This window comes from Pseudomyrmex gracilis, unplaced genomic scaffold, assembly GCF_002006095.1.
Source record: "Pseudomyrmex gracilis isolate BER0280 unplaced genomic scaffold, ASM200609v1 scaffold_128, whole genome shotgun sequence".
Lineage (NCBI taxonomy): Eukaryota > Metazoa > Arthropoda > Insecta > Hymenoptera > Formicidae > Pseudomyrmex > Pseudomyrmex gracilis.
The window spans coordinates 385,068-412,797 of record NW_018020712.1 but is presented as its reverse complement, the minus strand read 5'-3'; the positions used below and the strand labels follow the sequence as shown (position 1 = coordinate 412,797).

Genomic DNA, 27,730 nt, shown 5'->3' with positions numbered 1-27,730 from the left:
TCAAGTTTTATATTTAATAACTCAATAAGTTAAATGCCATTTCGTATACGCGCGGAGAAAAAAATAATATACCTAACGTTCATCGAGATATCGCGATACACCGTTATTTCCGGTGCGCATCGAAGTAAAGAGAAACCGCTCAACTCGAAGCCGATAAATACGAAAGGAGTTGGCGCGCGCGACATATTCGTGTCGCTTGCGACCTACTTACCAAAGAGTACATGTCGCCCGTTTGCGAGAGCGCCGTGACGGTGTCCCATCCGAAGTGTTTGATCAATGCTATCCTCGCCGGATTGTGACTCGAATCCGGCGCGACGGTTCGCAGGAACAAGGGAAACTCGTTGGAATCCGAGAGGGCCGGTGCCGTCGAGCCGAACGATACTTGAATCACGTTCCAATAGGGCACAATCTTGGCCAGTGTCTCGGTAACCTCGGAACAAGCGGTGCCGAGAAGAAACGGCATCAGATGCTTCTTCTTCGGCGCGTAAAGGGCGTGAAAGAATCTGTCCACGGCCACTCCGGAATCGCACTAGAACCAGAGAAGAATTTCGATCGAGAGTCTCCTCTACTTCATTATTTGATAACTTATTATTAATTTTTAACAAAGTTATTTTTAGTGTCATGTGTTACGATCACAGAAAGAGTTAACATAAGAGTTTTTTGAATTGCGTAAAACTTGCAAAACTTTTGTCGTTGTTTGTACGAAATTCAGAGCAGCGATGGAGCAACGAAAGAAACGTCGAAGAAAATATCGATTGAACATCGCGCGTTTTTTTTTTTTTTTTTTTTTAAAGCGAAATGAGCGATTACAAACGGCGTCATTACCGCTGGGGAAAAAAGCACAGGACGTGTCACGTGTTCTTCGAGCTGTGAACGATGCTGTGAACCGCCGAGATGAGTGAGAGGGAAAACCGGTGCGCCTTAACGAGCAATTATTCAACGCGAATGGAGAACTAGAGACAAAAAAAAAAAAAAAAAAAAAGAACTCGAGAGTTCTCGCGAAGAAGATGTAGGGACAGCGAGTGGTGAGAAAGCAGCAACTTCACGATCCAACTTTTATGCGAGTGCTATCTACCCTCTCCTACCTCTTGTTAGGATTTCATTGGGTCTCGATAAGTGGATGCGCTCGGGAACTCGACCGATCAAACTTGACGGGGAAATTGGACCTTCGCGCATCCTCGTCTTTTCACGGATTTCGGTGATCTTGCCGAAAAAAAAAAAAAAAAAGAAAAAAGAAAAAAAAGAAAAAACTTACGCCATAGCTCGCAGACGGCACATCCAACTCGATTGGTTCAATTAAAGTTTCGGGAACGCTGTGTAGATGTGATCGTTGAAATATCGATATCGGATGGACTAAGTTGGTGACATGCGCGGCACTCGGAGAGGTCTTTAGAAACTGAGGTGGGAAACCTATTTTCATGGAGCACACGCTGAGCAAGTGTTCGTCTTTCTCCGCTGTAGCACGTTCCCAGCGCTCGATGTCTGACAATATTCTGGACGTAACTACTGGCTTAACGAACACGATGTGTCATGCATATCCATGATTTTCACGTAGCTTTTGTTTACCGGAAGATTGTCGACTCGCATGAATTCTCATTCTACACCACCTGTCGACAATGAGCGAATAACCCGGTGATATATATATATATATAGATCTTCTACGTGTTCGAGTAAATTAAAATAACAAAAATTTAACTGTTTTAACATTACGATCACAATTCTCGGGACCTGTTGCGTACGCGAAATAAAAGGTCGATATTATTAGCCGGGACGTTCGCGGAAACGCAATTGGAGATGTAATTCTGATTTCCCGCGTTTTCAGGCTCGATGAACGTTCGATTCTTTTCGAAAAATGTCGCAATTAATCGCTGATAATTCGAAACTCAATTAATTAAAAACGCGCGCGCAGTTTCGTCACGCGAGAGATATATATATATGACGTGAAATCATTTGCCCGATCACAACATCGACGATAACGTTCGGATTTAACTAAATTTGCGGAAAATTGTCACATGTGCGTGTCGTGCCGTTAACGATCGAGCGTGTTCGCACGAACACACTGTCCTTACATCGATCATAATTCATCTCCGATAATTAAGATGTCAGCCGTGCTTCATGCTGCAGTTGACACATATTCTGGTTTTCGCATCAGTTGTCAAATTAGCGATGTAGATATTGTTAGTCCGTAATGAATATCGTTAATTGCACCTCTACACAACGAGAGTAACACTCGTAACTAGGCCATATAACACCTTCCACGCTCACACATGTAATTTATACATAACAACGCAATTTCGTCCTCTTCACCTTATTAACCGATAAGAACGACGACCGCGGCAACTTGACATAAATAAGCACGTCAACGCGCGAAGATCTGATGTCGTTGAATAACATATGAGCTGATAGTTTTTTTTTTTTTTTTTTTTTTAATGTCATTCTTTTTTTTTGCATAAAGAGAAAAATAGAGTTCTCTTCTCTCTCTCTCTTTCTGTCTCTTTCTCTATCTCTTTCTTATTATTCTTTAATATATATTACAATTTTGCGGGTTGCACGCGGTCGGAATCTAAAAGTGTTTAAATTTGCTTCACCACACGTGTTATACACTGTAGCGGCGAAGAGAACAGATTGTGGTTTAAATCTCGTATTACATTTTTCATGGAGGTCATGACAGCTGTGCGGTTCAACATTGCGTAACGTGTAGTCCGCCGGGAAAGAGAGAAAGAGGAAGAAACATTGTTGACGCGCGAATCTGACAACCTGGATGGTACGGGGAGCCTCCCGTGATAAATTGCTATTATCTTGAGGTAGGAGAGATAGAGAGGACGAATGTGATGAGAAAAAGCGGTATCGACACGGTGACGAATGGAAATGGATTCTTGAAGCGTCCGCGCGCGAATTCTAGCATAAAATGCACGAACGCCGCCGCGCGCGACTCACGTACACGTCGGTGAGAAGACTAAGTTAAAAAAGATCTCCGTTGGCTTCGCTACGACGAGACTCGGTTGGATAATTTCCAACGTTATACCTTTTCCCAACCGACACGTCCGGGTATACGCACGCGGTCTGTAAACACAGTTTCCGCAACACGAGAGTCTCCATCTTGGAAAATCGACATTTTCACAAACCCCGGCGTCGTGTGTGCATCGTTGATGGAATTTAGGTCGTGAGGGAACACACACGACCTAAATTCTTTTACGATGCACACACGCGGCGGTGAATATATTTATCGCGACAATAAAAATGTATTTCAAACTGTACACAGACTTCCTCTGTGTGTGTGTGTGTGTGTGTGTGGGGAGGGGGAGGAAAGAGGCCTTGTTTCTCTTCGGAGGGGATGTCCCCGGAGATTCGGCACGTATAAACGCTCGGCAAATGTTTGCGATGTAAAATTTATTGTTATCAGAAAAAAGGTAGTGTGTAATCGGCGAAGACAGACGGAGGAAACGAAATTCCTTTTTTTTTAATAAGAGAAGAAAGAGATTAATATTGTTGTTCGCAGTTGTTGGTGCGTGGCGATGCTCATCCAAACTTCTAAGTTTCATTCTCATACCTTCGTAGTTTCGAAACAATAAATGTCGTGTTTTCGTTGTTTAATGGCACCCTCTGTCTCTCCTTGTTTTAACAGACAGCCCCCGTGGGAGATCGTATCTATCTGTATGTATCCGTTTTTCGTTTTTCGTGCTTTTAAAAATAAACCACGACTGATCGTTGCCCGGCTTTGCTGTTAAGAAGAGACAATAAAAATTGTCGCGACTGCGCGCGGCTGTAAATTGTTAATCGGCTTTAGAATATCTATATTGCTTATTAGTCTGCAATTTTCGCGATGCATTGTTCTCCCCCGGCTATTGTTCCCGCCGCGATTCGAAAAAAAAAAAAAAAAAAAAATTCTATTCTTCCTTCACAGGCAGCAAACCGAAACTTAATTTTTATTGTCGCTCAACGGGATCGTGAATACCGAGGAAACCTGTTTAAAAACTTTACAGTCCGATTTAATTCAAGTTTCACGTGCAAGACGCAGCGAAATCCCCGGCAAAAGTACTCGCAGTTTCTTTTCAACTCGTTAGAGAAACGAGTTTATCCCAACAACGCGCGCGGAAGAGAAAAATTTAAAAAAAATGCGAATTGCACGTAGAAGATACCGTGGGAAGCCTTGTCTTTGTGCGCTTTACTTTGTGTTCCTGTAGAAACAACATGTTTGAGGGAAAAAAAATAGCCCGGTGGCTTTGCGCGTATCTTCGCAAAACGTTCGCAACGTTTCGCAACGCGATGTGCGTTTTCTAATCCGCGCGTTAACATAACGTTAGCGTGGTTCGTCGTAAAACGAAGAGAGATTTTTACGCGCGCGCGTCTCTATCTCCGGTTACACCCTTCGATAGCTTTTTGTCAAGTGACACGCTGCGTGAAAAATCCGCGCCACATAAATCTCGACGAGAGCGCATTTTCTCTTAACTGCTCGTGAAAAAGTTTCAGAAGTGAGAGATAAAGAGAGACTTGTCTTTATCCTCCCATTCGCTGCGTCTGCCGAATAAGTTCTTTAGAAACGTCAGACACAATAAGCGCGTGGACGTCTAAGTCGTTTTGCGATCGGTCGGTGTATCGACATCGTGGAAAATAACAATCCTGATGCTCCGACAGTTTCGCGTCGATATCGAGCAATGCGTGCGAGCGGCCGCCTCGACGATATGTTGGCACGTCTAAGTTTGCTATCGACCGGAGGCTTTGAGAGTCGAACTGCTTTATGAATGGGGGTGTAACCGAGACAATAGCCCCGACTGGGGATGTTTTGTGTCGCGTATTCTAGTTATAGAGGGGAGCCGGACGTGGAAGACAATGATACATGGGAGTAGCGGGAGAAGACGACGAAGAATAGGGTCAGGATAGGGTGAGAATGGGCCGTGAATTTTCCGCGAGATCGATGCGCCGACCTAGTAGTAGGTAGGTAGGCAGGCAGGTCAGCGCCATGCAAAGAAACGAAGAGAACGAAGAGGTTGATATTCTCTCTCGTTTGTTCTTCGCGAAATACATATCTCGTTTCTCTTTCTCTTATCCGTTCCGTTTCGGAAAAAATCGCTGACGCGACCGAAGGGGCGTTCCATAGCCGGATGCGTCTCTGCAGCGCTCGTTCGTCATAAGCCAAAGCCGGGCCGATAAACCGCCGCTATCGGTTTTGGGCGGACTCTGTTCCGCGGTTGGACATTGTGGAAGAAACAATTGGGATAATGCAATCGTCCGCTGGATAACTGCCAATTCGATTGAAACACGCCGCATGTTATTTCGCGAGTCTCGCCACCGGTGCGAACGCGTGTACACACACACACACACACACACCCACATTCGCGGTTAACAAATTTGCATAAATTACAAGCTCGAACTTACAGTTGAGCGAGCAATGCGGCGTTGAAAAAGTGATAAAAGCTAATTATCCGGACGCAGCGAGTTTAAAGAGAACGGAAAATTGTTCGCGATAATAATCGCGCACCAATAATGGCGCAACAACGCGGGTCGGAATATAATAGAAACTAGGGTGATTTTTACTGGTATTTGTATTCTTGTTAATGTCATTGACGACGAATGAAACGAAGCTGAATGGTTCAATCATTCCGCGCCGAGAGAACGCTCCGTCTTTTTCACTCACACGCGCGCACACACACACACACACACGTAATGCACACATGCACGCGTGCACACGCCACCTTTCCATATCCCTTTTAGTTTCTTTCCAAATGAAATTTTTACGAGACAATTTCTTCGAGCAAAATTGTCTCACGATCATATCCCGAACATCAATAAGAAGGCGAAATCGAGTGAAAACGATAACAACGTGATTTCAAACTCGTTCGTCAACGCCACCGCCTATGATAGATGTTATTACTGGGAAATGTTTCGCGTGTGTCGTGTGTGTGTGCGCGCGCGCGCGCGCGAATATTCTATCAAATAAAAACTAACAAACAACGGGATATTTTGTTTCGGACGGTTTTCATCAGCGGCGAAAATCGATGCGTGAAAAATATACTGTTGAAAAGGGAAAGAACGACGAAAAGTCTAACACACGCGGTGCTGTGCGACACGGAGCGACGTCGAGATTTGCTCCGCGCGCCCGTGAATCTCTCGATAAGAAAGAACATCACCGATGGTATTTTTGCGCCCGGCGATTCCCATTGCGCGACTGCATCCCGGACGTCATTGTTTCCGTTGTTTTGTTCCGCGAAATGCGTGTCTTTCACTGTCCATTATCGCGCGCAGCGTACCGCCGTCTGCGCTTGAGGAAAGTCGAGGAGAAAATGCCTCATCGATTGGCGATGCCAATTGTCGCGTCCGATGCTCTTCCATCCGGACTTTTGCGCGTCGCGGATTTCTCGTCGCCGAAGACCTATTATGATGCGCAACACGATGGGTTTGAGATATGAAGGCAATCTTGAATCGTCGAAAAAAAAAAAAATAAAGAGAGAAAGAGAGAGAACATGATTGCGATTGCAATGTTGGACAACTCGCGTTCACACGATTTCTTCGTTTTATTTATTTCGAATCCTTCTCCCTTTCATACACGGAAAAGGCTTCTTGGCCCTTTATCAGAAAGCTAGGTTTGTTTGTTGCGCGCTTTATTCCCCTCCATCTTTATATTCAGCGTTTTTAGTCATTCGCGAAAGGCGGACGAGATTGTAAACAACAAGTCGCACAAAATCCCTTGTGATAGCGTCGCGTCCTACAAAAGGAGAAGACACTGCTAAACTTGCATTTGTATTCCTCTTTTTGTCCCTCCCCCCACCTTTTTTTCCGCGTGCGACTTTTTCCCAGCAACTTTTTGTAAATTATAAAAAGACTGTTTACTGATACTTGAAATAATCATTTTAACATCCGACTATGATGAATGTTTTAGTTTCACCCTCAAGAAAGATGCGCGAACAAATATTATATAATCTCTCTTGTTTTAAGTCTTTCTCTCGCAAATATTTTTATGTCGTAATACCGCCTGACTAAACACGAGCGACTTTGTTTCGTAAGTTACAAAAAGATCTGTTTATCGATACTTGTGAAATAATCATTTTTTTTTAACATGCACCGATGAATATTTTAGTTCCTCGCTCCAAGAAAAAGCGAACAAATATTACGTAATTCTCTCTTTTTTTTTGTATCTCTTGCGAATTTACGTCTCTATTGAATATTTTTATCTCAACGTCACGTTCGACTAAACGACTTGCGCGATTTTGTTAAGCAAAAATACAAAACACTATTTTCTCATATTTTTATTAAAGCGACAAATTTCGAAGCGAGAAATGTTCAGCGGCGGAACGGAAACATTCTTTGTGTGCGCGAGCGAGTAACGGCTCGATATGTGACTTTAACGTCACCGCCAGCATTTTGTCTAGAAAAAAAAGTCGATAAGATTCAAGTCTGCGGAATCGTGTCAACCATATGGTCGATTTATACAATTTAACGAGAGTTCACGGGGGGGATCCTTGACACTCTGACCTCGCTCTTTCTCTCTGACAAAGTCCTTGGGAAACCGAGGAAAACTCTTTGCGACAGAAAGAGAGCGCTGGGAGTAATCCCTAACTTGACCTACGCGCACGCGGATTTTTCAGCTCGCATGTGCGTATAACGCGGAAAAGCTCGCTTTGTATAGAAGCGAAACGCGCACGACTGTGAAATGAAAATTTTTCTTTGCCTCTTTTCATCCTTGTCCTTACGACAAAGAAAATAATCAGTACTTTAGATAAGCCGTTGGGATGAGATGGAGCTTGAAAAAGCCACATGTAATACCAAGATTTAGGTAATACCAATGGAGAAATTGCGTTTCTTACGAGTTCTTCGTCGGAAGAGACTGCAACTTTTTTTTTTCCCCCATCGCACAAGAAGATGTACGTACAATATTATTCTTGTCGTTTCATTTTTCTCCCGTAACGCGTGTATACACCCCTGCTATACATATCAATATTAAGATTACGTAAGAGAAAGTTTTAATATACAGATACAGCAAATATATAACACAACAAATAAAAAGCTCGTGATAATGTCCAACTTCGATTCGAGATCGATACTAGCCTATACGCCGGATGAACACACAGGAAGAAAAAAAACGTTAATTTTAATTTGAGCGAACTTTTTGGGACATGTAAAATATGTTAAAGTAACTTTGTTTGTCATGTGTTATTTATTGACAAACTGGTAATGTTGAGTAATTTACATTTATATTTGTTATTTTGACTTCAATGTAAAAATAGAATATAAAAATATGTTCTTGAAATAAAACATAAAAGTATGTTCTTTTCGAAGTACATTTCTTCGAGTTATTGTAACTATTCTTCCATGTAGTTTTTCATGCTTTTATATATGTTATTTTATTTTTACAGTACACGTAAGGTCAAAATAACAAATATAAATAATGTAAAGTGTCAATTACTTAACATTTATTAGTTTGTAAATAAGTAACACACATGAGATACTTTAACATTTTTATGTAAAAAATTAAAATTAACATTTTGTTTCTCACCACGCATATATGTTTTTAAACGTGTAAACTAATAACATGGAGGTTCGAATTAAATTCAAAAATTCATCCGAGATGTTTGATTTGCATCTCATATATACATATAAACTACCTTATTTATTTCCTTGTGAAATTTAAAAAAATCCAATTGCGAAGAAGACACCTCGGCCAAGAGTCAAATTCGGATCTCTCGCATTTTATGCAGACTCTTTCCCAATTCGGCACCAAGGTGAATCTCTGTTTAAATACTGATTTAAGATCCGAGAAATAGCGCATAATTTTTCAATCTGCGTAAATTACAAACATGAGATGCAAACCAAGCCTCTTAGGTGAATTTTCGAATTTAATTCGAATTTGCAAGCGTATTAATTTACATGTTTGTATGTGGACGTGTATCGTTCAGCATATAACTTTGTATTGATCTTAAATCTAAAAAAAAAATGAAATTAATACTTTTCAAAATGTGTTTTAAAAAGTACTATATTCAATTTTAGATCTAACAATAAGATTAATACGAAGCTATCCCGTGCAAATAATTTTTGAACTTGCAAATTAATACACTTGGAAATTCGAATTAAATTCAATTCGAAAATTCATCCAAGATGCTTGGTTTGAATCTCATGTTTGTAATTCACGCAGATTGAAAACTTATTTGTTATTTTCTCGGATCTTATTTTAAAAAACATTTTTATTATTTGTGGTTTGTTGCAAATTAAATTTTAAATTTTATAAGAAATTGTCAAGTATATATATTGTATATATGTAGTACGACGTTTTTCACATTTGTTCGAAACAAAAATAAAAAGATACTTCCCTGCGATATTGAATATCGAGCGCGCATTTGTATTGGCGTAGTCTTTCGCCAATTTGCTTTCTTTCGCAGCGCCAGCAATTGCATTGTGAGTAACATTTTTTACATTTGAAATATTACGGATGCATTTATATAGATTTTCATGTGTATGCGTATTGTACAATTCGAATTCGCTATTTTGCTTTCGTCAAATACGGACATGTTTACATTTTTGCTCCGCGCCCGCTTCGATATCTGATAACACATCGATCGTTGAATTTAAACTCGGACTCTTGTGTCTCTTGATCAAAGATTTCTTTAATCTCGTGACTCTTTTGTTTCGTCAACAATCGGATCAGCTAAATGCAAGCGGTTTTTCAGGCACTAAAATGTGCGCGAATTTTTTTTTGTAAATTCTCAGTTTTATAAATTGTTCACTGATATTGAGAATAAAAATATATTCGCTATGTTCTTGTTGTCACAGGATACGAGAAGATAATACTTCAATGATATTCCAACATATCACAACCTATCACAGCGATATTTACATTATGTATTCAGACCGCACATAAATATCCAACATTATACATTTGTAAAGCGCAATTGAATAATTTGACGGAATCCCATTGATGTTAATATTCCGCTCGACGCTTCCCGCGTATGCGTTCGTAATTAGCAAATAGGTGCTATTAGACGGAATTGATATTGAGAACGTCGCATATTAGATTGTCAAATTCCTAAGTCTGTCTGAAAACGTGTCGCTATACATCGCGCTGCAACACTTATCATATAATACGATTATCGACTCGAGTCCTTTGTAACGTTAAGGCTACTTAACGAGCCCTTAGTAACGTTAAGGCTACTTAAGGACGTGGTACCGTGGTGCATTTAAACGAGATAGTTGAAATCAAGAGACTGAGTCAAAATATACACGCGAGCTTTCGCCTGAATATAGTTCTCGTTGCCATAAAATTTACGTAAAGCAATTCTCGGAAAAAAGACTTTAAACAACGAGCGAGAGAGAAAGAGAGATAGTTGAGCTTTAGATTAAAATTGTGTTAGTATATAATATGCAGGTCTAAACAATTTTGACAAAGCCGAAGTGTGAAGACAAATTGGGTCAATCTAAACAGAAAAGTCATTTACCATTTTGCAAAATTCGCAATATTTATTGAGTTACTAATTAATTACTGTGAGCCAATGAGCGCGCGGGATCGATCGTTCCAGAGTGTACGTACTCTCGTTAGGAGTGCATGATTTTTAGTTGTATCGTTGTGAAAATCAGCTGATCGCAAGAAACTGTGTCACGCGCCGTGTCGCTCGCTTGTTTGCTCCGCCTCTCGTCGCTAGGACATGATAAGTAAATTTTTTTTTGAAAATCATACACGCCTGTAAAATTCAAACTATCGCTTTTTATCGCGCTCATTTGCTCACATTAATTAATTAATAACTTCATAAATATGTTGCAAAATGGCTTTTACATGACTTTTCGATTTAAATTGACTTTTCGATTTATCTTTGTCAAAATTGTTTGAGATCTTGAAAAAAATACGACAATAAATAAGAAACAGAAGAGTATTATTGTAGTAATAATATCTTTTTGCTTGCAATGTCGATTTCGAGACGACCGAGGATTAGTGTACGTTGGAATCGATATCTATCAAGCAACGTCTGTCTTTGATATTAAGACGGATTCGCTCGATGCTCGTTGTTTCACAAGGAAAAATATAAGAGGGGATCTAGGGATTGGCGCGTAGAAAGAGGATTTTTTTGCTCGTCGGATATAGCGGAAAAATTTAGACGCGAAACGAAGCGGAGCGAATGAGACACGACTTTGCGAAAAATACAAAAAAAAAAAAAAAGGTCTGAAAACGCTGCGGTTACAACGCGTAATTGTTCCTCCGATTCTTTCTTAAATTAGCGAAGAATCTCGCTGTGCTGCGAAAACGAGTTTTCGCGTTCCGGACTTTCTTTGATTGAATTCCACGCCGCTGAGTTTTCTCCGATTTCATGTCGTTTCTAAATAGAATGTCGACGGCGCGCGCGCTTCGAATCCTCCCTCCCGATGTCAAAAAAAGTTCCTCGCGTAGATCTCTTGGCAGCGGCGAGTTCCGCACTTTTATTAGACGCGGAAATTTATGACACTGCAGCTATTGCTGCGCCGTCGATTTTAAAATTTAAATCGCCTCGCTCTGTTTGCAATTATTTAAAGTACGACTCGAATTATTGATAGCTCAAGCGGTGATTGATCGAACGCTGCTAAATGCAAAAAATAAAATATTACGCTTTACATCAAGCGAACAAAAAACCACAAATTATTTAGCATTTTTTGTGACCGCGATTTAATATGCAATTTTTTGACAAGTTTTTGCGCAATGAGAAAGTTCTGTGTGAAAAGTGTGAAACTTCACCGAGTTACGGGAATCTCATTTTCATCGTCTCAACCTATGTTGCGGAGTCGCTTTTCAGCGTTCGGTTACATTCAAAGTAGAAACGATAGAGAGAAAGGGCGAGGATTCCAAGGAAACGGTATAAGAACACGGATCGTTCCCCGCGTGCTCACAAAATGTGCTCCTTTCAAGAAGTTGAGGCTTTTCACAAGTTTCACTCTCTAAATGTGTTATATTATTGTTATTGTTAAGTAAGTATTGTTAACTAATGAGTATTTACAATTTACTCTCGCATTCGTTCGAGCTCACTTCTCGCTTCTAATTATCGCCCGTTTGTCGCACCCGATGTGTTGATTAAATCGTTTGCGATGAGATCTGACGAAAAAGACGCTTTATTTTCCCCGCGACGCTCATCCATCACGGATGTTTTCTTTCTAATACGGTCCTTAGAGGTAACGAAGTTGAGTGCATCTGAGATGCTACTCTCTTGTTTTTTTTCTGAATGACCTCGTCAGACGTGATAAACACTCGCCATTAGTCCGCAACGAATTTCTATCGGCGCTTTGTGTCACGACCATGAGCGTCAGCAAAATCGACGACTCTCATCATCGCAACGCGTTATTGCAACGCAAAATTGTTCATCATAAAGTTTCAACTATTCTGCTTTAGAACTGCTCGAGATTACCTATCGCTCGCTTCTTCCGCGAGCTCACTTGGGATTTGTGCGATCTGAATGTATATCGTCCAACACGTCGCGGTTCCGCATCTCCGATTAGTTCCGAGTCGGTAATTTTGCGACCGAAGGGAAATTCCGATTATCCCGCGCGCTCGCAAATGTATTATTCTCTCTGCCTTCGTATGTGTGTGTGACGCGCGAAACGCTCCGGCAACCGATCTTTCGTCGCGCCGGATGTGACGAGAGGGAATTTGAGGGCGCGCGTCGGGGGTATAATGAGTGCTCCGGATAGATTCCATTGGCGGCGGAGAAAAGGTCACGCGACGACCGCTGGCAATTAATCAAACTTTCTCGCGGAAACTTCTTCTCCGCGGAAACGCTACAGAGAAACTTGTTCTCGCAGTTGTGTGTGAGATCTCGACGCGCGCGCGAGATAACGATTTTCGCGTAATCTTTCGCATTCACGGCTAGTACAAAGGCTTGAACGTCTTTGACAGTTTCCGAACGGACTTCGCGGGATTTAAATTAAGTGCAACAAGAAGAAAATTATACAGTGTTCCGCAAGTCGAGGTTAGGTCATTTGCTCAGGAAGTAATTAAAACCCAAAAACAAGAAAAAAAAGTTGATGAACGTACGTTCGGAAATGCGTTGTTTTCGAGTTCGCTACTTTTATGTTGAAATTTGAAAAATTGCCGTATTTCGAATTTTTCGTCAAAATTAAAAAAACAGATGAGCCTATGAGTTTTATAACATAACTAAAGTTTTATAACATGACTAAAAATCAAAGTTGCGGGCTGCTTTAGCACTTACCCAAGATGCGCCACGTGGAGGTAACAGCCCTCCACACAGTTCGTCACTCGTGATGCATAACCATCCTTTCTTTTAATTTTGACAAAAACTTCGAAATACGTACAGCATTTTCAACATAAAAACGGCGGTAACTCGATAACAACGTATTTTCGGACGTATGTTTCGTGTCAATTTTTTTCTTTTTGAGTTTCCAATTACCTCTCGAGCGATTTGATCTCGACTTACGGTACATCCTGTATATTTGATAATTTGCTCTAGCAATCTTTTCAATTATCTTCAACTGAATTTGTTAAAGAAAATTAGTCTGCTTTGTGAATAGCGGTCATTAAACATTAAAGAAGTCAATGAGGGAATAATAATAATAATAATTAGAATAAAAAACGGAGAGCGAGCGGGGTCGTTTATCGTACGCGGGCGGAGGATGTCTCGATGAAGAAGAGAGAAATGAGACGACACGTTCTCTTGATTATCTAAGAATTGCCGTAATGCAAATTCACCCGTACGCAAAGACGACGGAGAAAAGTGAATATATTCCGCAGAGACCACGTGAAAATGATAATTTCGATGTCAAGACACATCCGTGCTCCCACGCTTCGCAGTCTAATGATAATGAATTTCCGCGCGACTCGAGTTTCCACGATCTTATTAATATGTAATGATCGGAGAAACGGAGCGGGGGACGAAATACCTATCCTCTCGTCGTAAATATTCCCTCATAGCCGTGTTCAGACAAAATAAATTTCGACGCCCGCGTTTGTTATGTAGCTCGCGATAAACCCGACGAGGCGGAAAGCAACGTGACGTGTATTTAAAGGGCAGCAATATATATATCGCGGCAATGTAGGTGGTACGTTTTTTTTTTTTTTTTTTAATATTGCAAAAAGAAGAGAAGAAACTCATCAAAATACATATTAATCTTCGGCAGAGTCGGCACAAATATTATGCGCGCGCGGATATATTTTTGTGTGATCAAAAACTCTCTCCTAGGAGGACTGATATCGAAGTTGATATATATGTGTTGTTGCGCAATGTGTATGTGTGTGTGTTGACACACTGGAATAAATTTCTACCCCTTTTACTCTCCCTCTGCCCATTTTTCTATGTCATGCGACATACCGCGCGAAGACGCGGTATGGTTCGATCGTCCAGCGAGAAGATTTTTTGCGCAAGACAAATCCAAAATGCGAAACGAATTCAATGTCGCGATTCTAAACTCTCGATCGTGTACACAAAATCTATACGTCCTTGGAACGAACGGAATCAAACAGGTATTTCATATGCACGTGTGCGTGAGCGCTCGTGCGTGTGCGCTTTCCGCACGTTCCTCTATCCAAGTCACGGATCGATTGTAACGGAATTTCCACGGAAAATTCACGCGCGTCCGCCTGGACGAGAAAAGCGCGCGCGCGCGCGCACAAAAAAAAAAAAAGAAAAAAAGGAAAATTCCGCTGACATTCATTATTACAACGCGTCGCTGGGTTGTTTTAAACTTTTTTTTTTGTTTTTCGAAAAACATTTGGCCGACACGTGGCTAGAATATTTCGAACGTTCATAAATCTCTTTTTTTGGATATCGATAGTGACGGGCGCAACGCAGAAGAATAATAACCACCGTTATTTTTATAACAACACGTTGTTTTAAACGTTTCGTAGCGCAAAGTGCGATTGTGTATTTGCAAAATCGTCAGTTTCAAAAAACTGAAAACGTTAGTAAATTTCTCGCGTTCCAGCGACAAAAAAAAATTTAAAAAAAAAATTGAGTCATCCGTTTTTTTTTTTTTTTCACAAAAAACGAGAGCACGAGTCAGCGATATGCTGACATATTTCTCGCGTCACGTAAGCAATATCTTACTCACGTACGTCCATATAATTATTCATACACCTTCGAGAGCCCTCTCGAAGTTTTCGAGGAGCGAAAAGGGAATATCTTTCGCGGATTACGTCCGTGACTACGTGCATTTAGCGCGTTTCCTTTCCTTATTCGCGTTCTCCTTTTCGCCCGCATGTTAATCCGACAACGTCGCATCCGTCGCGATTACTCATGTTTTGAGAAGAGAAACTCTTTGCGAGATCTCGCTTCACTAATGTATATTTATTACTACAGTTTCTTTTTAATAAAAAAAAAAAAACAAAATGTAGCAGCAGGTACACAGAGAAGGGGTAAGAAAATTGCAACGTTGAACGAAATCGTATATTCAAATAAGTGAAGAATTTCGGTAAATATTTACATAGGATCGTCCCCTTCAAAAATCACTGACCTTGACATATGTTGTCAAGGACATGTCCCCAAGTCAAAAAAGGTTTTAGCCGTCGCTCGTTTGCTTATTAAAAAGTTTTTTTATAACAATATTTGTATTCTATACGTTTATGGTGTGCGGTAATGAAATAATATACAATAATACGCACAGGACGTTTGATAATGACAACATTCGTATACACATCGATGATGTACAAATCGAGAGAATGTAAATAGTATTTGGCGAAAGGTAAAAACCTCGCGTGGAAAGTTGCAAACCTATGTGCAACCTCGTTTCGCGTCGGATAATGTGTTGCGCTCTCCCTCCCCTTTTTACGAGAGGTTCCATTACCAAAAAAGGGTTTGAACCGAATTTCGTTTTGCGTGGAAAGTTGTAAACCCGTGGTAGTATCTCGCTTCACGTGGAACGTGAGGAGAATTCGTAGAGGATGCAAAAGACACTGTCTTCACGCGCACACTTTCCACGCCGCGAAGCGAGATTCCACATGGATTTGCAATTTCCCACGCGATGTTTTCAACTTTTGCTAAACAATATTTATATCCTCCAGTATATTTATATTGTTTAACATTTGTAATGTTAAATATTGAATGTTATTTATAATGATGTTATAACAACACACAAAAATATATAAGATTGTACAATATTACAAATAAGAAAAATGTTGATTTTCGACATTGGTTTGTGGTCATATTTTTTATAAATCACTTTTTAACAAGCAACAAGAAACAACCAAAACTTTTTGATTGTTGCTCGAAAGTATATCTTTGACAACATATGTTACTGACTTTTGGAGTTGACTTTATCTAAATATTTACCAGAATTTCTTCGAAAGAATCTTAATTTTTCATAAACGTGAAGAGTGAGAGAAAACGAGAGAAAAAATAGAATTTTCAAAGTTTTCCTTTGTATAAAAATAACTTTATGGAAAATCACTATAAATGCTGTAATATTTATGTTAATTTCACCCCGGGAACAATTATAGAGCGCGACGAAGCCGCGCGCTTTGATGATATTACACAATCAATAATTTATTAGCGTTGCGGTTGCGTGTAAGAGTTATTAGACAAAATACATTCTCGTTCTTCGCAATAATAATTTGTCTCTAGAGTGAATTAAAGCGCCAGTGACCTCGTTAGGAGCATTTTTAAAGTGACGGGAATTAAATTCGAAGCAATTTCGTCGGAATTAAATCTTTTTGTGTGAAGAAACTGAAATAATTAACTTCAAGCGAGTGACACGCAAAATATATGTGTGTACCGTGTACAACAAACAGGCATATGTTTCCGGCACGGACGATCCTCTTTTCGTCTTTATTGCGTTTCTGTGTTAAACGTGCATTTCGAATTTATGAGGACCCATTACGCGCCGATTCGTAACATCTACGAGAGAGGTGAGACAAAAGCTGTTCCCGCAAATGGATAGTGTAATTGTATATTTCCGCGGTTAAGCGACGGATGAAATACTAAGCTCTTTAGCTAAAGGGGGTAGCAAAATATGATTTACCGCGTTACCCCATTGTTTGGACGATATCAGGAAATCTGTTTAATTCAACTGTTTTAATTGCATCTGCACTTTATTGTTGTGTAACTCGTGTGTGTGACAGAAAATCATTATAAATTTGTCAGAAAATCCCATTTGTGCGGGCGCCTGCTGCCTAGGTTCTTCCGCTTGGTCTTTCGCACACACATTCTCTCACCTCCTCCCCGTCTCCTTTCCCCCATTAAGGCATGGTAATCTCTTTCGAAACGGATTTGGGTTAATTAACAAAATCCCCAGAAAGTGCTGGAAAACGAATGTACGCGTGTTTCTCATGTAAAGGACGCGCGCGTCTGTACATATTAAGAGAAAATGTAGGAGAGAGGTCGTACGTTTCAACTATGCAAAGTTTCGGCATATATAACGTCTTAATATAACGGAGTTTCGAGAGAATATAATTAAGAGAATGTAATTAAGATTGCGTATCTATATGGCATCCTTCCATCATTCGGAAAGCGCCAGAAAAGATCTTTCTTCGTAGATTTAGCAGACGAATTTATTTATATAGGTCGGCATTTTGCCGATCACACAAAACTGCGACGCACGAACGAAAATAAATGCAAGTCGATTTAATAAATTACACGTTTTTGTACCGAGGATTAAAATAATGCAAATAAAAAAACTCAAATTGATAAGCGCATGCAAATTTCATCGATCAAAATATTCATTCGGCGTAAAATCACCGTTTCAGGGTGGCGCTGTGAACTTCTTTTACCAACTGCGTGTATATTAATTTTTTTTGCAAAAAATCGTTTCGCTTATCATATCTTGAGTTTTAACACAACTTGTTGGAAAATAACGTCGAGTAGCTTGTGAACTCAATTTTTTGAATCTCGCTCGCTTCTCCTCATTCGATTCACTTTAAATTTTCAGAAGATTTCGATCGGGGATGATCCGATGTTGCGCGGACGTTCGTGGGAGCGAACGTCTAAGTTTTGATTATTTTTTTTTCTCTAACTTAGGAAATTTGCAAAACTTCCCCAGCGTAGTTTTTAAAAGCACGCGAAAAGCCGTTAAGTGTGTGTCGCTTTTCGAAAGACTTTTGCCGGTGTGTCGAGAATTGGTTAAATTATCGACAACTCTTGGAAACTCTTCCGACATTCTTACAATGCCGAGTTTACACAGACTTTAGAACACAGATGCGTCGTATTGTACGGACAAATAGACGCGCGCTTACACAAGAGACACGTATGTACCGTACGTGTATGTGTGTGTGTGTGCGCGCGCGCGCGCGAAGATAATTCTCAACACATAAAAGCCGTTTGAGCGTAACGTAACTTGCTTTCGGCTATATAGAACAAGCTTTGAGAAGGGTGAGAAGTCACGCAAGTTCGAGCTTCGAGAAACAATTAGAAATTTATGCGCGTTTCCCTGCATGGTAATGTTCCACGGCCCGGATTCGATGTAAGTGAATTATGTCCTCAATTTCTGATACAGGGCTTTCCGGCGACATTTGTGTCACGCGTATGAAATACGTATTTGTTGAAAATGATTCAATTCGAATTATCTCGTGTGCGCATTAATTCACACGTTTAAAAATATATATTTCGCACACGTATCACAGCGTTTTTATTTCTTCTATTAGTTTTTAAAAATAATCCGCAAACACACATACGAATAATGCACTTGTAAAAGTATTAACAATACAAAGATGTTTTTTCGGGTTTGAACCGCGTTAATGTCATTTTTAAAAGTATTCTTTTATACAAAGTCGAGAGAGATGATGCGCGCGTGATAACGAAAAATATGAAAAAAATTTGTTGTAGAAATCGCGAACGAGAAATCGACAAAAATTAAAAATCGACAAAAATTCAGACGCAACCGAAATTCCGAAACGATCTAAGCAAAAGATTGTCAATTTAATGAATAAGAGATCTAACTCGCAAGAGAAATTTTTTATCTTATAAAGTTTTAACCTAACCCGTTGAAATTATTATCCAGCTTTGTACACGGAGTGCAATGCATTTTAACAATGTAATACGCTGTGAAACTTTAAAAAGATCAAATAGGATAGCGCTTTCTTTTCTTTTCGCGCGATTGAAGACGTCAAAGAGAATTTCAAGAAAGGTGAAAGCTCTCTTTCTCTCTCTCTCTCTCTTTCTCTCGTTGAATTAATTCTTTTCATTTTCTTAGTTTCTTTGTGTTACGACATTCTCATTTCGAAGAATCTAATATTATAATTGCAACGCGCGTATAATAACGCAAATGAAATGCACGTCGCGATGTTTTTTCGTTTCTGTAAATTCTATCAGACACCCAACCGAAAAGGACCAGAGGCTCGTCAAACAAACTCGCGCGCAACTATTTCGAATTTAATGCCGCGGAGGCGCTCTTTTGTGTGTCTGTGTGTGTGTGTGTGTGTGTGTGTGAGTGTACGTGGACGAAGAACTTACGAACGCGCGGTAATTCCCGTTTTACCTTCATCCGGGAGAAGGGCGGGGATGATGCGAACGCAGAACAAAACATCAGTTTAATCGTGCCACGTTCGTGATCAAACCGCAATTCGTTGGCATCCATTCTCTTTTAGCGCAAACACGGGATCAGTTTGTTTCGCGAATGTCACTCGGTATGCATGCCGAGTGGATTCGCCAATTTAACCATCCCGGTCTGTGTTTGAGGCCCGGAACGCGTATACGTACGTACTTGCATTGGGAACAATTAACGAGACTCCCAATATCGCAAACGAGATTTCTCTTTCGCGACCGAGAACAGTTTCCAAGATGAATTTCGTACACGCGGCCGTTTATTTCCCGCGGGCGCTCTTCTGAAAAAAAAAAAAAAAAAAAAAAGAAGCGAGCAACGTCTAATCTTGCGGGCGCATTTTTTGCGTTAAGAATAATCCGAAAATACGTTAACGATAAAGAGCCGTAAGCTCGACCGGATTATTCAAGCTCCGCTGCCCGCAACGAGCTGAGAAATGCGTTTATGCATATGTGCATGGCATTACTTCTTGAGCGAAATCGCACGTGTTGGAGAGTGGCGTTCGGAGAGAACCTGAGATCATCCTCGCTCTCGGATGTTTCTCGTCCAGTTTTTCGAGCGACGACGAACCGGTTTCTGGCGAACCGGTCGGCGGCGAAGAGAACGCGCGGAAATGTAAATAATAACGCGGGAACGTGAAAAGGGAAGAGAGAAAGTGGGAAAACATTTGCTCGGCAATTTCCTTCTCCATTACTAGCGCAAATACGGTCGCGTATTAATGCGGAAAGACAATTCTTCAATTGAAATTTACTAAACCATTTCCGTAGTTATGTTCGCGCGCGTGATAAAGTAAAAATTCGAAAAATCGACGAAATTAAACCAGAAAAATATTATTTTCGAAAGTACGTGGAAAATGCGCGTTTTACTTACGTTACTCTTTTTGTTTTTTGTTTTTCTTTTTTTTTTTAATTTTTTTAAAATTTTTTTTAAAGAGCTTTCAACGAACAGCAACTTCGTTTAACCAAAGAGCTAGGCAAAAACTGATCAGCATTATTAGATTTCAAAGCTCAACGTGAGCGAGCATTTGCGAAGAGTATTTCATATGCGCCGACCGCGTCGCAAACTGTTGGGAACGCACGCGATAGTTGCGTTCGTACTGCCAAGAAGGTATTCAAAGCGACGACGCGCGCGCTTGACAGCGGTTTCGACTTGTCGGGAAAGTCATGTGACATTGTCACGAGAGACAAGTGAAATCTTCGCAGCCTGCATAGAGAGCAGACGCGAACAATTCAAAGAGAGAAAATCAAATTTTTTTTTTTGAAATTAAAGAGAACGCAAATAAGTTCCACAAGAGATGTAAAAAAAAAAAAATCGTTTAGAGTCAGAACAGATTAAACGCTTTCCGTTCTCCGAAGAGTAAGATAAACTGTGCGTCTTTCCCGCAAAGTATCTTCTCTCTCATCTCCTCGTGACTCTGATTATGCAAATCCGCGTTTCCGTATATTGCATATTACGCGGCGTTTTCGCGCGCGATAACGTCAAACGTAATCGCGCGAAGTTGCCGCGATATCTCATCGTGTGCACCTCGCGCGAGATCCCATTATGCAGCATTTCTATGGCGAAACCACTTTTTTACGGATTACAATGAGCTTCCTCGCGCAGTCGTGTTTTTTACGGACCAAAACCGTCCAATTAAGCCTCCGTTCGGGATTTTTATATTTCGGAACGAACCCACCCCGCTAATTACCGAGAAAGCAACGTAATGTAGAAAAAGGCAGCGACGTAGCAAAATCGGCAGAAGTTTGATCGTTGTGAGAGAAAGAGAGCGAGCACACACTCTCAACCTATATTTTCGCAGGTTTTACCAGCGCAGAGAGAGAGAGAGAAGTAATTCCGCTGAAATTATCGCTGCCTCTGTAAAACTTAACGTCGTTCATGTAACTAATAATGAAGTACGTAACTACAACCGATGATCAATTGCTTTCGTGACTGCATTCGTTCATTTTTTTTTTTTTTTTCGACGAGATGTCGTTTGTAAAACGCTTAAACGATTGGCTGGCAAAAAGACCGGACAGGATGCGGGTGGTCAGAAAACTAAACTGCCAATGGAACTATAAATTTTCAGAGCTGCTAGCTCAGAGAATCCCTCTTCTCGCTTGCAGCGTGTGTTAGTGACAACTGAGAAGATTCGGTGGAATTCTCGCACGGATTTTAATTCCCGTTTTCTCCCCTCGTCTCCCCTATACTCTTCCGCTTTCGCGTCTATTTTTCTAATTTGATATATTCAGCGGAAAATCCTATTAACGTCTCATAAATTTCGTCTCACTAACAAAAAATAAAAATACCGGACGGTAACAAAAAAACGGTTGCAACACACTAAGAGAGACGTGCGTTCGAAATTATTATCTGCGATGTAGAGCTTTTTTTCTTTTATCTCGCTGGAATTGATGAAGAGCGAAGTAAATTTAACTGTATAATCTCGACAACTGTACGAGTACTCGGGAAATCACTTTATGCGAGATGTGAGTACAGTAATGCATACAATTCGGATGAAACGTTAGCATAATTTTCTGCTTCAAAGTGTACAAAATTTTTCAGTAACGACGTTACGCCGTTCTGCTTCGATAATCGGAATGAATTTTTAATGAAAATCGATAAGAGCACACGCAAAAAGAGTTGAGAAAACGCGAGATTGTTTCAAACAGAAATCAGTATTTTTTTTTTGTTTTTTAGACTTGACTTGAAAAATGTTTGATTTGTGCGTACTGTACTGTTTTTTTTTTTAATAATTCGACAACATTTTATCTTATAAATAAACGTTAAAATAAAAATCGCAGACTTGTTTGTACTTTCAGGAACAAAAGTGTTCTCTAAAAATTGTAAAATTAAAAACATTTTCACAATAGGTCTTGGGACGTTTTTTTTTTTTTGAAGAATGCATGTTTCTAGCGCCCAACTTCGACATGTAATATTTTAACAACAAATTAATATTTAGACATATTCATTTTTTGAATAGAAAAGTTTTACGATTTTGCATTGATCAAAACAACAAATTGAAAAAATCTCTAGTAGTTCCAAAGAAACATTTGAAACGTTTCTGCGCGCCATGACCTAATAAATTGCTATAAATGTACATATATTTTGATAAAAATATGAAAGAAACAATTGTGCACAAACTGAAAAAAAATTTACTTACTTTTCAAAATACCAACGTCTTGTCTAGACTTGGATCCTTCTTGCACTTCAAAATTCAAACTTCGCAAAGCTTTTAAGCAAAGAACGCTGTCAATGATTTCTACCATTGTCTAAGGCCCTAAAGTTTTCTTTTCATGGCTTTCAGATGTCGCGCTAAATTAATATCTAGTAGAGACATTGGTTTAAAACTTTTGGGTAAATCTCGGAGATTCAATATCTGGCACTGAAGGGTTAAACATACATCATCAACTGAAGATGATTTAGAATTAAAGTGAAAAAATTGCGTTGATAGTGATATATTTAACATATTATTTGCATCATATCTTTCCAGTACGTATTTTGCCGAATTCACACGTGCGTTTGGTATATTGCGCTCTTTGTTTTTAATTTTAATTTTTTTTTAAATTCCAAATTTTATTTTCTTTTTGTTAATTTCTCTGTGCAATCTAGTTGGATATTTTGTAAAAGCGATATTTGCACACACATACACACGAGCAAGTTATAATTGTATAACTTAATCGCCATCATCCCAAAACTGACGTTTTCTCACCAGATACCATCAGCGCTGGGATGTTTACTTTGTTAGTTGGTTAACTTGTAGCTAACTCACCTTGGTATCATTGTAAATAAGCCGGAGACGAAAGCGCTTTAAGATGTCCGACTCGTTGACACGGTCGACCGCCAATTTGGCCGCCTCGAGCTCGCTGGATCCCTCCGGCCTCACCTTCGTCCCGCGTGTCATCTCAAAGAGACCCAGTATGGTTATGTTTATCTTCTCCATCGATTTTGCACTCGACACCGTTACGCCAATATCCACGTCGGAATCCACGTCGTGTGTCGCGTTTGCGAGATCACCGACGATTATATCCGTGGTTACCGTCGCAAGTTTCTCGTCAAGGTTCGATTTAACGCCCGGGAAATTCGGCGAACGTCTGCCCGACGACATGCCCGGTAGCCAAGACTCGTCAAAGGTATCGTTTCGTTTCTCGTCTTCCTCGATCGTTCCCTCGTCCCCGTCGTTCGTCGCGGTTACGTCCTCGCTCGTCTTGCGATGGCGATGAAGCACGTCCCGGCCGGGACTCTTGGGCAGATCCGGAAGCGCGGTACTCGGATGCCACGTAGAAGCTTCCTCGAGCACGTCCTCTTTATGCGGTCCGAAGTGCCGCCTGTCGAACTTTTCGACTTGCGGCATCACCGGCTTTTGATTGATTTTTACCGGGAACTTCTGAGAACCCTCGAAGCCCGTGAAAGGCGTTTCGCTGTCGGTATCGATGTCGCTGTCGTTGCCAGGCGTCGCCGACATGTCGTCGTCGTCGTCGTCGCTCACTTGCACGTGATGATGTTCCGCGCGCTCATCCCGATTGTCGTTCGGTCCATTCTCTCGATCGAACTTGTTCGTTTTGGTTGTCGGCACGTCGTCGCCGCTATTCAAATCGGGAAGGCACACACCGTTGCGACAGTTCGCAGTGTGATTTTCCGTTCCACCGATATTCGAGAAATTGAAATCGAGGTAATCTAAGTTAAACTCGGTCCCGACTTCCGCAATCCCGTTCTCGATTTGATGGTCCGCGGTCAAAGCGGTGCTGACGTCGATGTCATCGGCAATCGTATCAACCGCGATTGTATCGACGTCGTCGGCGCTCGAGTTCGCGGACTCATTAACGTAGTCAAAGTTGTCGTTCCTGTTCGGATAATCGGTGAACGTGCTTCGAGATCCGCGCTTGCCATTCCGCTTATCAGACGCGTAGCTATTGCGGCCGTCAAAATGAGTTTGCGTCGTGGCTTCGAAATCGACGACATCGGTGCCGCGAGTGCCGCGATTCTCCGCCGTTAGATCGTCGCGACGCGTCGCCGCAACGTTAACATCGTTGCGCTCGTTCGATCGTCGACTCGCTTCCTCGTTCCCGCGCGAATTTCGCCGAGCCGAATAATCGCGTTCGGTCGCACGATTAACGTCGAATACATTATCGGTATTTAGCTCTGCCCTTCGTCTCGCTCCTTCGAAACTACCCTCATTGCGATCTTGTCGACTTCCCGCCAGCTGCGCGAGATGATTAGCATTCAAAGACTCGCGCGAACCCGGTGACTGATCGATTGGAGCTTTGATTAACGCAACCTCTGACGTGCCGTCATTGCGATCAAAACTCTTGGACAAACTGATCTCGCTTTGATGAGCTTCCTTCAAAATAATCAAACTCGCGTCCTTATCTCGCTCGCTTCCAAGTTCGACTTCGCTCATGGCTCTATTCACAGAGTGATGAGGGATAAATTTAGGCGCAAGTTTCGCACCACGTTGTTCTCTGACTAGGTAATTATCCGACCACTTTCTTCGTGCCCTTTCCTCACCCTGCCTCATGTTTCGAAAAACGACTTTTCTGTTGTCGACTATTTTATTTCTCGCGAAATCGCCAAATCGAGGTTTTCGTCTAACGGACGGAGGATGCACTTGATGATCTCCGCGCAGATCGTTAGTAATGCTCGCGGTAAGATTGCCGTCGTCAAAGTAAGTTCGTTTTATCTCCGTCGGATCGGTTTCATTGGGATTTCGCTGATTTGCGAGGGAATTACCGGACTGATGATGACTGGTGGCCACGTCGCTAGCACTTTGACCAGCCATGCTCGAAGCTACGTTTTCGCGTTGAATCCATTCCTGGGTCACTTCGGTAACGTCGAGGTCTCCTCGCTCCGAATATCTTTTTGCCCCGATGTTATGAGGGAAATCGCTCTGGGACCTCGTCCTCGCGTCGCACGAGACGGACTTACCGAGAAAAGCGAGGCCGAGAAGGAAGAGGGTCAGGCGATGGCGAGCGTAGAGGGCTTCAGAGGAAGAGAATAACAGGAGGAGACGAGAGAGATTCCGCCGTGCGCGGACGCGCGTCATAATCAGTCGTCGATTCTCTGACGACTCGAGGCGCTCTTCCGGTTTCTCCTCATCTGCAAAAATAAAACAAAGAAAGAAATTTACTTATCTTTTCTTTTCTTGTCGAACTGACAGACACCTGGTTTTTAGAGAGTGACGTGGATGTTCGATAATACATGGAACATGATGGATTTACGTGACAGAAGTGTTACGTACGGGATCGAATATGGCGGGTTGTTTTTACCACGATCTTCTTCGCCCATCTTCGTGATGGAAAAGTACCGGCGGATAAATCACGTAACTTGCCAGACGGATGGAGCAACTTGAAGAAAACTATGTTAGGCTCTCGCTGTTTATAAGATAAGAAGTTTATTCACTACTCCTCCTCCTCTTTCCCGGTATCTTTCGTACGTTTCGAATTGAGAAAAAAGTTTCGCCGGTTCTCTCATTGCGTGAGATATTTTCGCATTAATTTAATCCTACCTCGGGGGAATCTCGTCTTAAGACGCTCGGTTTTTCGCGAAAGGTTAAGGTGCGTCTAATTAATTTGAATTTACAACCGCGTTACATCCGCGAAGGGCGCGAGAGGGAGGATCGGTAACACAAAGCTCATCCGTGTAATTGGAAAATAGAGTAATCTGCTAATGGAAATATTCACACACATAAATTCCCGAGCGGGGCTAATTCGATCGCCCCCGCGATCCGAGTTTCACACTCGGAAAGAGACTCGATGGTCTCAATTTCGAATAATAGGCTTACGTCGAATAAAATAATTTCATTAAATTGCCGGAGAGCGAGCGCGCAAATGAGATTCAGATGAAGGAATAATGTTATGGAAGGAAATTGTACGTAATTGCGAGGACACTGTATTACATTTACGATTTTCGGTTTGGGAAGCGTCTCTCTCCTTTCTGGAATTAAGCGAGAAATTTCAAATTCGCCGTACATCAGCCCGTGTATAATCTCAGTTTTTATTGCACGCAAATCTTAACGTTCGCGGAATACAAAGCGAGCGGATGCGATTTGCCGAGATACACGTGTAACACTTGCTTGAGTTCAAAACTCACTCGATATCACTCGGATTCTAATATTTTACAACATTTTTTGCTCATCACCTTATCCACGGATGACGCCATTTGGCGTCAAATTGAATAATGTTTTCTGTTACAGATGACGGCGTCATATGTTCGTGCAACAATCGACATATTTCGTCTCAGTTTAAAGAATTTATAAACAAATAAACATGTATTTTCCCTCTCGTCTTAGAATTAAGAAACAACAACCGACATGTTCCATCTCGGTTTACATTAAAAAATTTATAAAAACAATTAATATTGTACTTTTTTATGCATGTATTTTCCTTTCTGTCTTAGAGGTAAAAGATCAAGATTGTGACCCTGTCGATAAGGTGTTATTGTGATTAATTAATGTACTTGAGAAATGCAGCAATAAGTTGGTATATGCAAACGGTAGAATATATATATATATATAAGACGAAGGTCTCGAAGGTCTGTGTCGCGAGATTGCGAAAGAAAAGCAGTCGGACCAGAATCGGCTGCCGCAGTAATTTGATTTCCATCGGCAAATAATGGAAGTTTAAATGAGATCGTAGAAATCTTCCGGGCTAAGCGCGCGTTCGAATTGTCATTTCCGTTGTGTATTGCGTCGCGACGACAAAGAACTGTGCAACATTCCCATTTCCGAAGTCGAATGTCGTCTATAGAGTCTCTCTGGTTGCGCAAGTGCAAATAAAATCATTAGAAAAAGGAAAAAACCTTTCTATACATCCCTCTCTCTCGCATCTACGATGTAAAGGTAAATGTCCGGTGGCATTTACTGCCCTTTGTCGGAAGATCCATTAAGACGTAACACGGTTATGTACACGATAATATCACATAACGTTATTAGCTCCAAACTTTGTTATGAGGATGTGGCACGAAATGTTTCGAAGCTCGACGCGCTCTGGAATTTTTCCTTTTCTCACACGAAAAATAGACGCAAGTCCGGAGAAGAGAATGTTTTCAGAGAGAATGTGTGTGTGTGTGTGTGTTGGAGTTTAATATGTTATAAATCTTATTACATTGCGCTTTACATTTTTATCCGAATTTACGGAATTTTCTCAACAAATCCTCGTTCCGCGCTGAAGAAGTGAGTGACTCGTTCCGGCGAAATACTCGCGTACGTGTCCCTTGACTTAAAAACTTCGTCGCGTAATCTGCTTAATGCTTTAGCGCGACGTACAACGGACGACGACGACGACGACGACGACGACGACGACGACGACGACAACGACGACGATACGAGAAT

The 27,730-nt window shown here is 41.1% G+C and overlaps 1 protein-coding gene across 3 annotated transcripts in view; it reads right to left on the bottom strand.

Annotated features, from left to right (window-relative positions):
* LOC109856631 (gamma-aminobutyric acid type B receptor subunit 1) overlaps positions 1–27,730 on the bottom strand; it is a 75,838-nt gene that overhangs the window by 42,805 nt on the left and 5,303 nt on the right. For all 3 annotated transcript variants that reach the window (XM_020432132.1, XM_020432131.1, XM_020432133.1), the window contains exons 2-3: positions 23,174–25,497; positions 212–529 (exon numbers count right to left, since the gene is read on the bottom strand). In XM_020432132.1, the coding sequence (XP_020287721.1) occupies positions 212–529; positions 23,174–25,444 (2,589 nt within the window). In that variant the 5' untranslated portion in view covers positions 25,445–25,497. The remainder of the gene's footprint in view (positions 1–211; positions 530–23,173; positions 25,498–27,730) is intronic.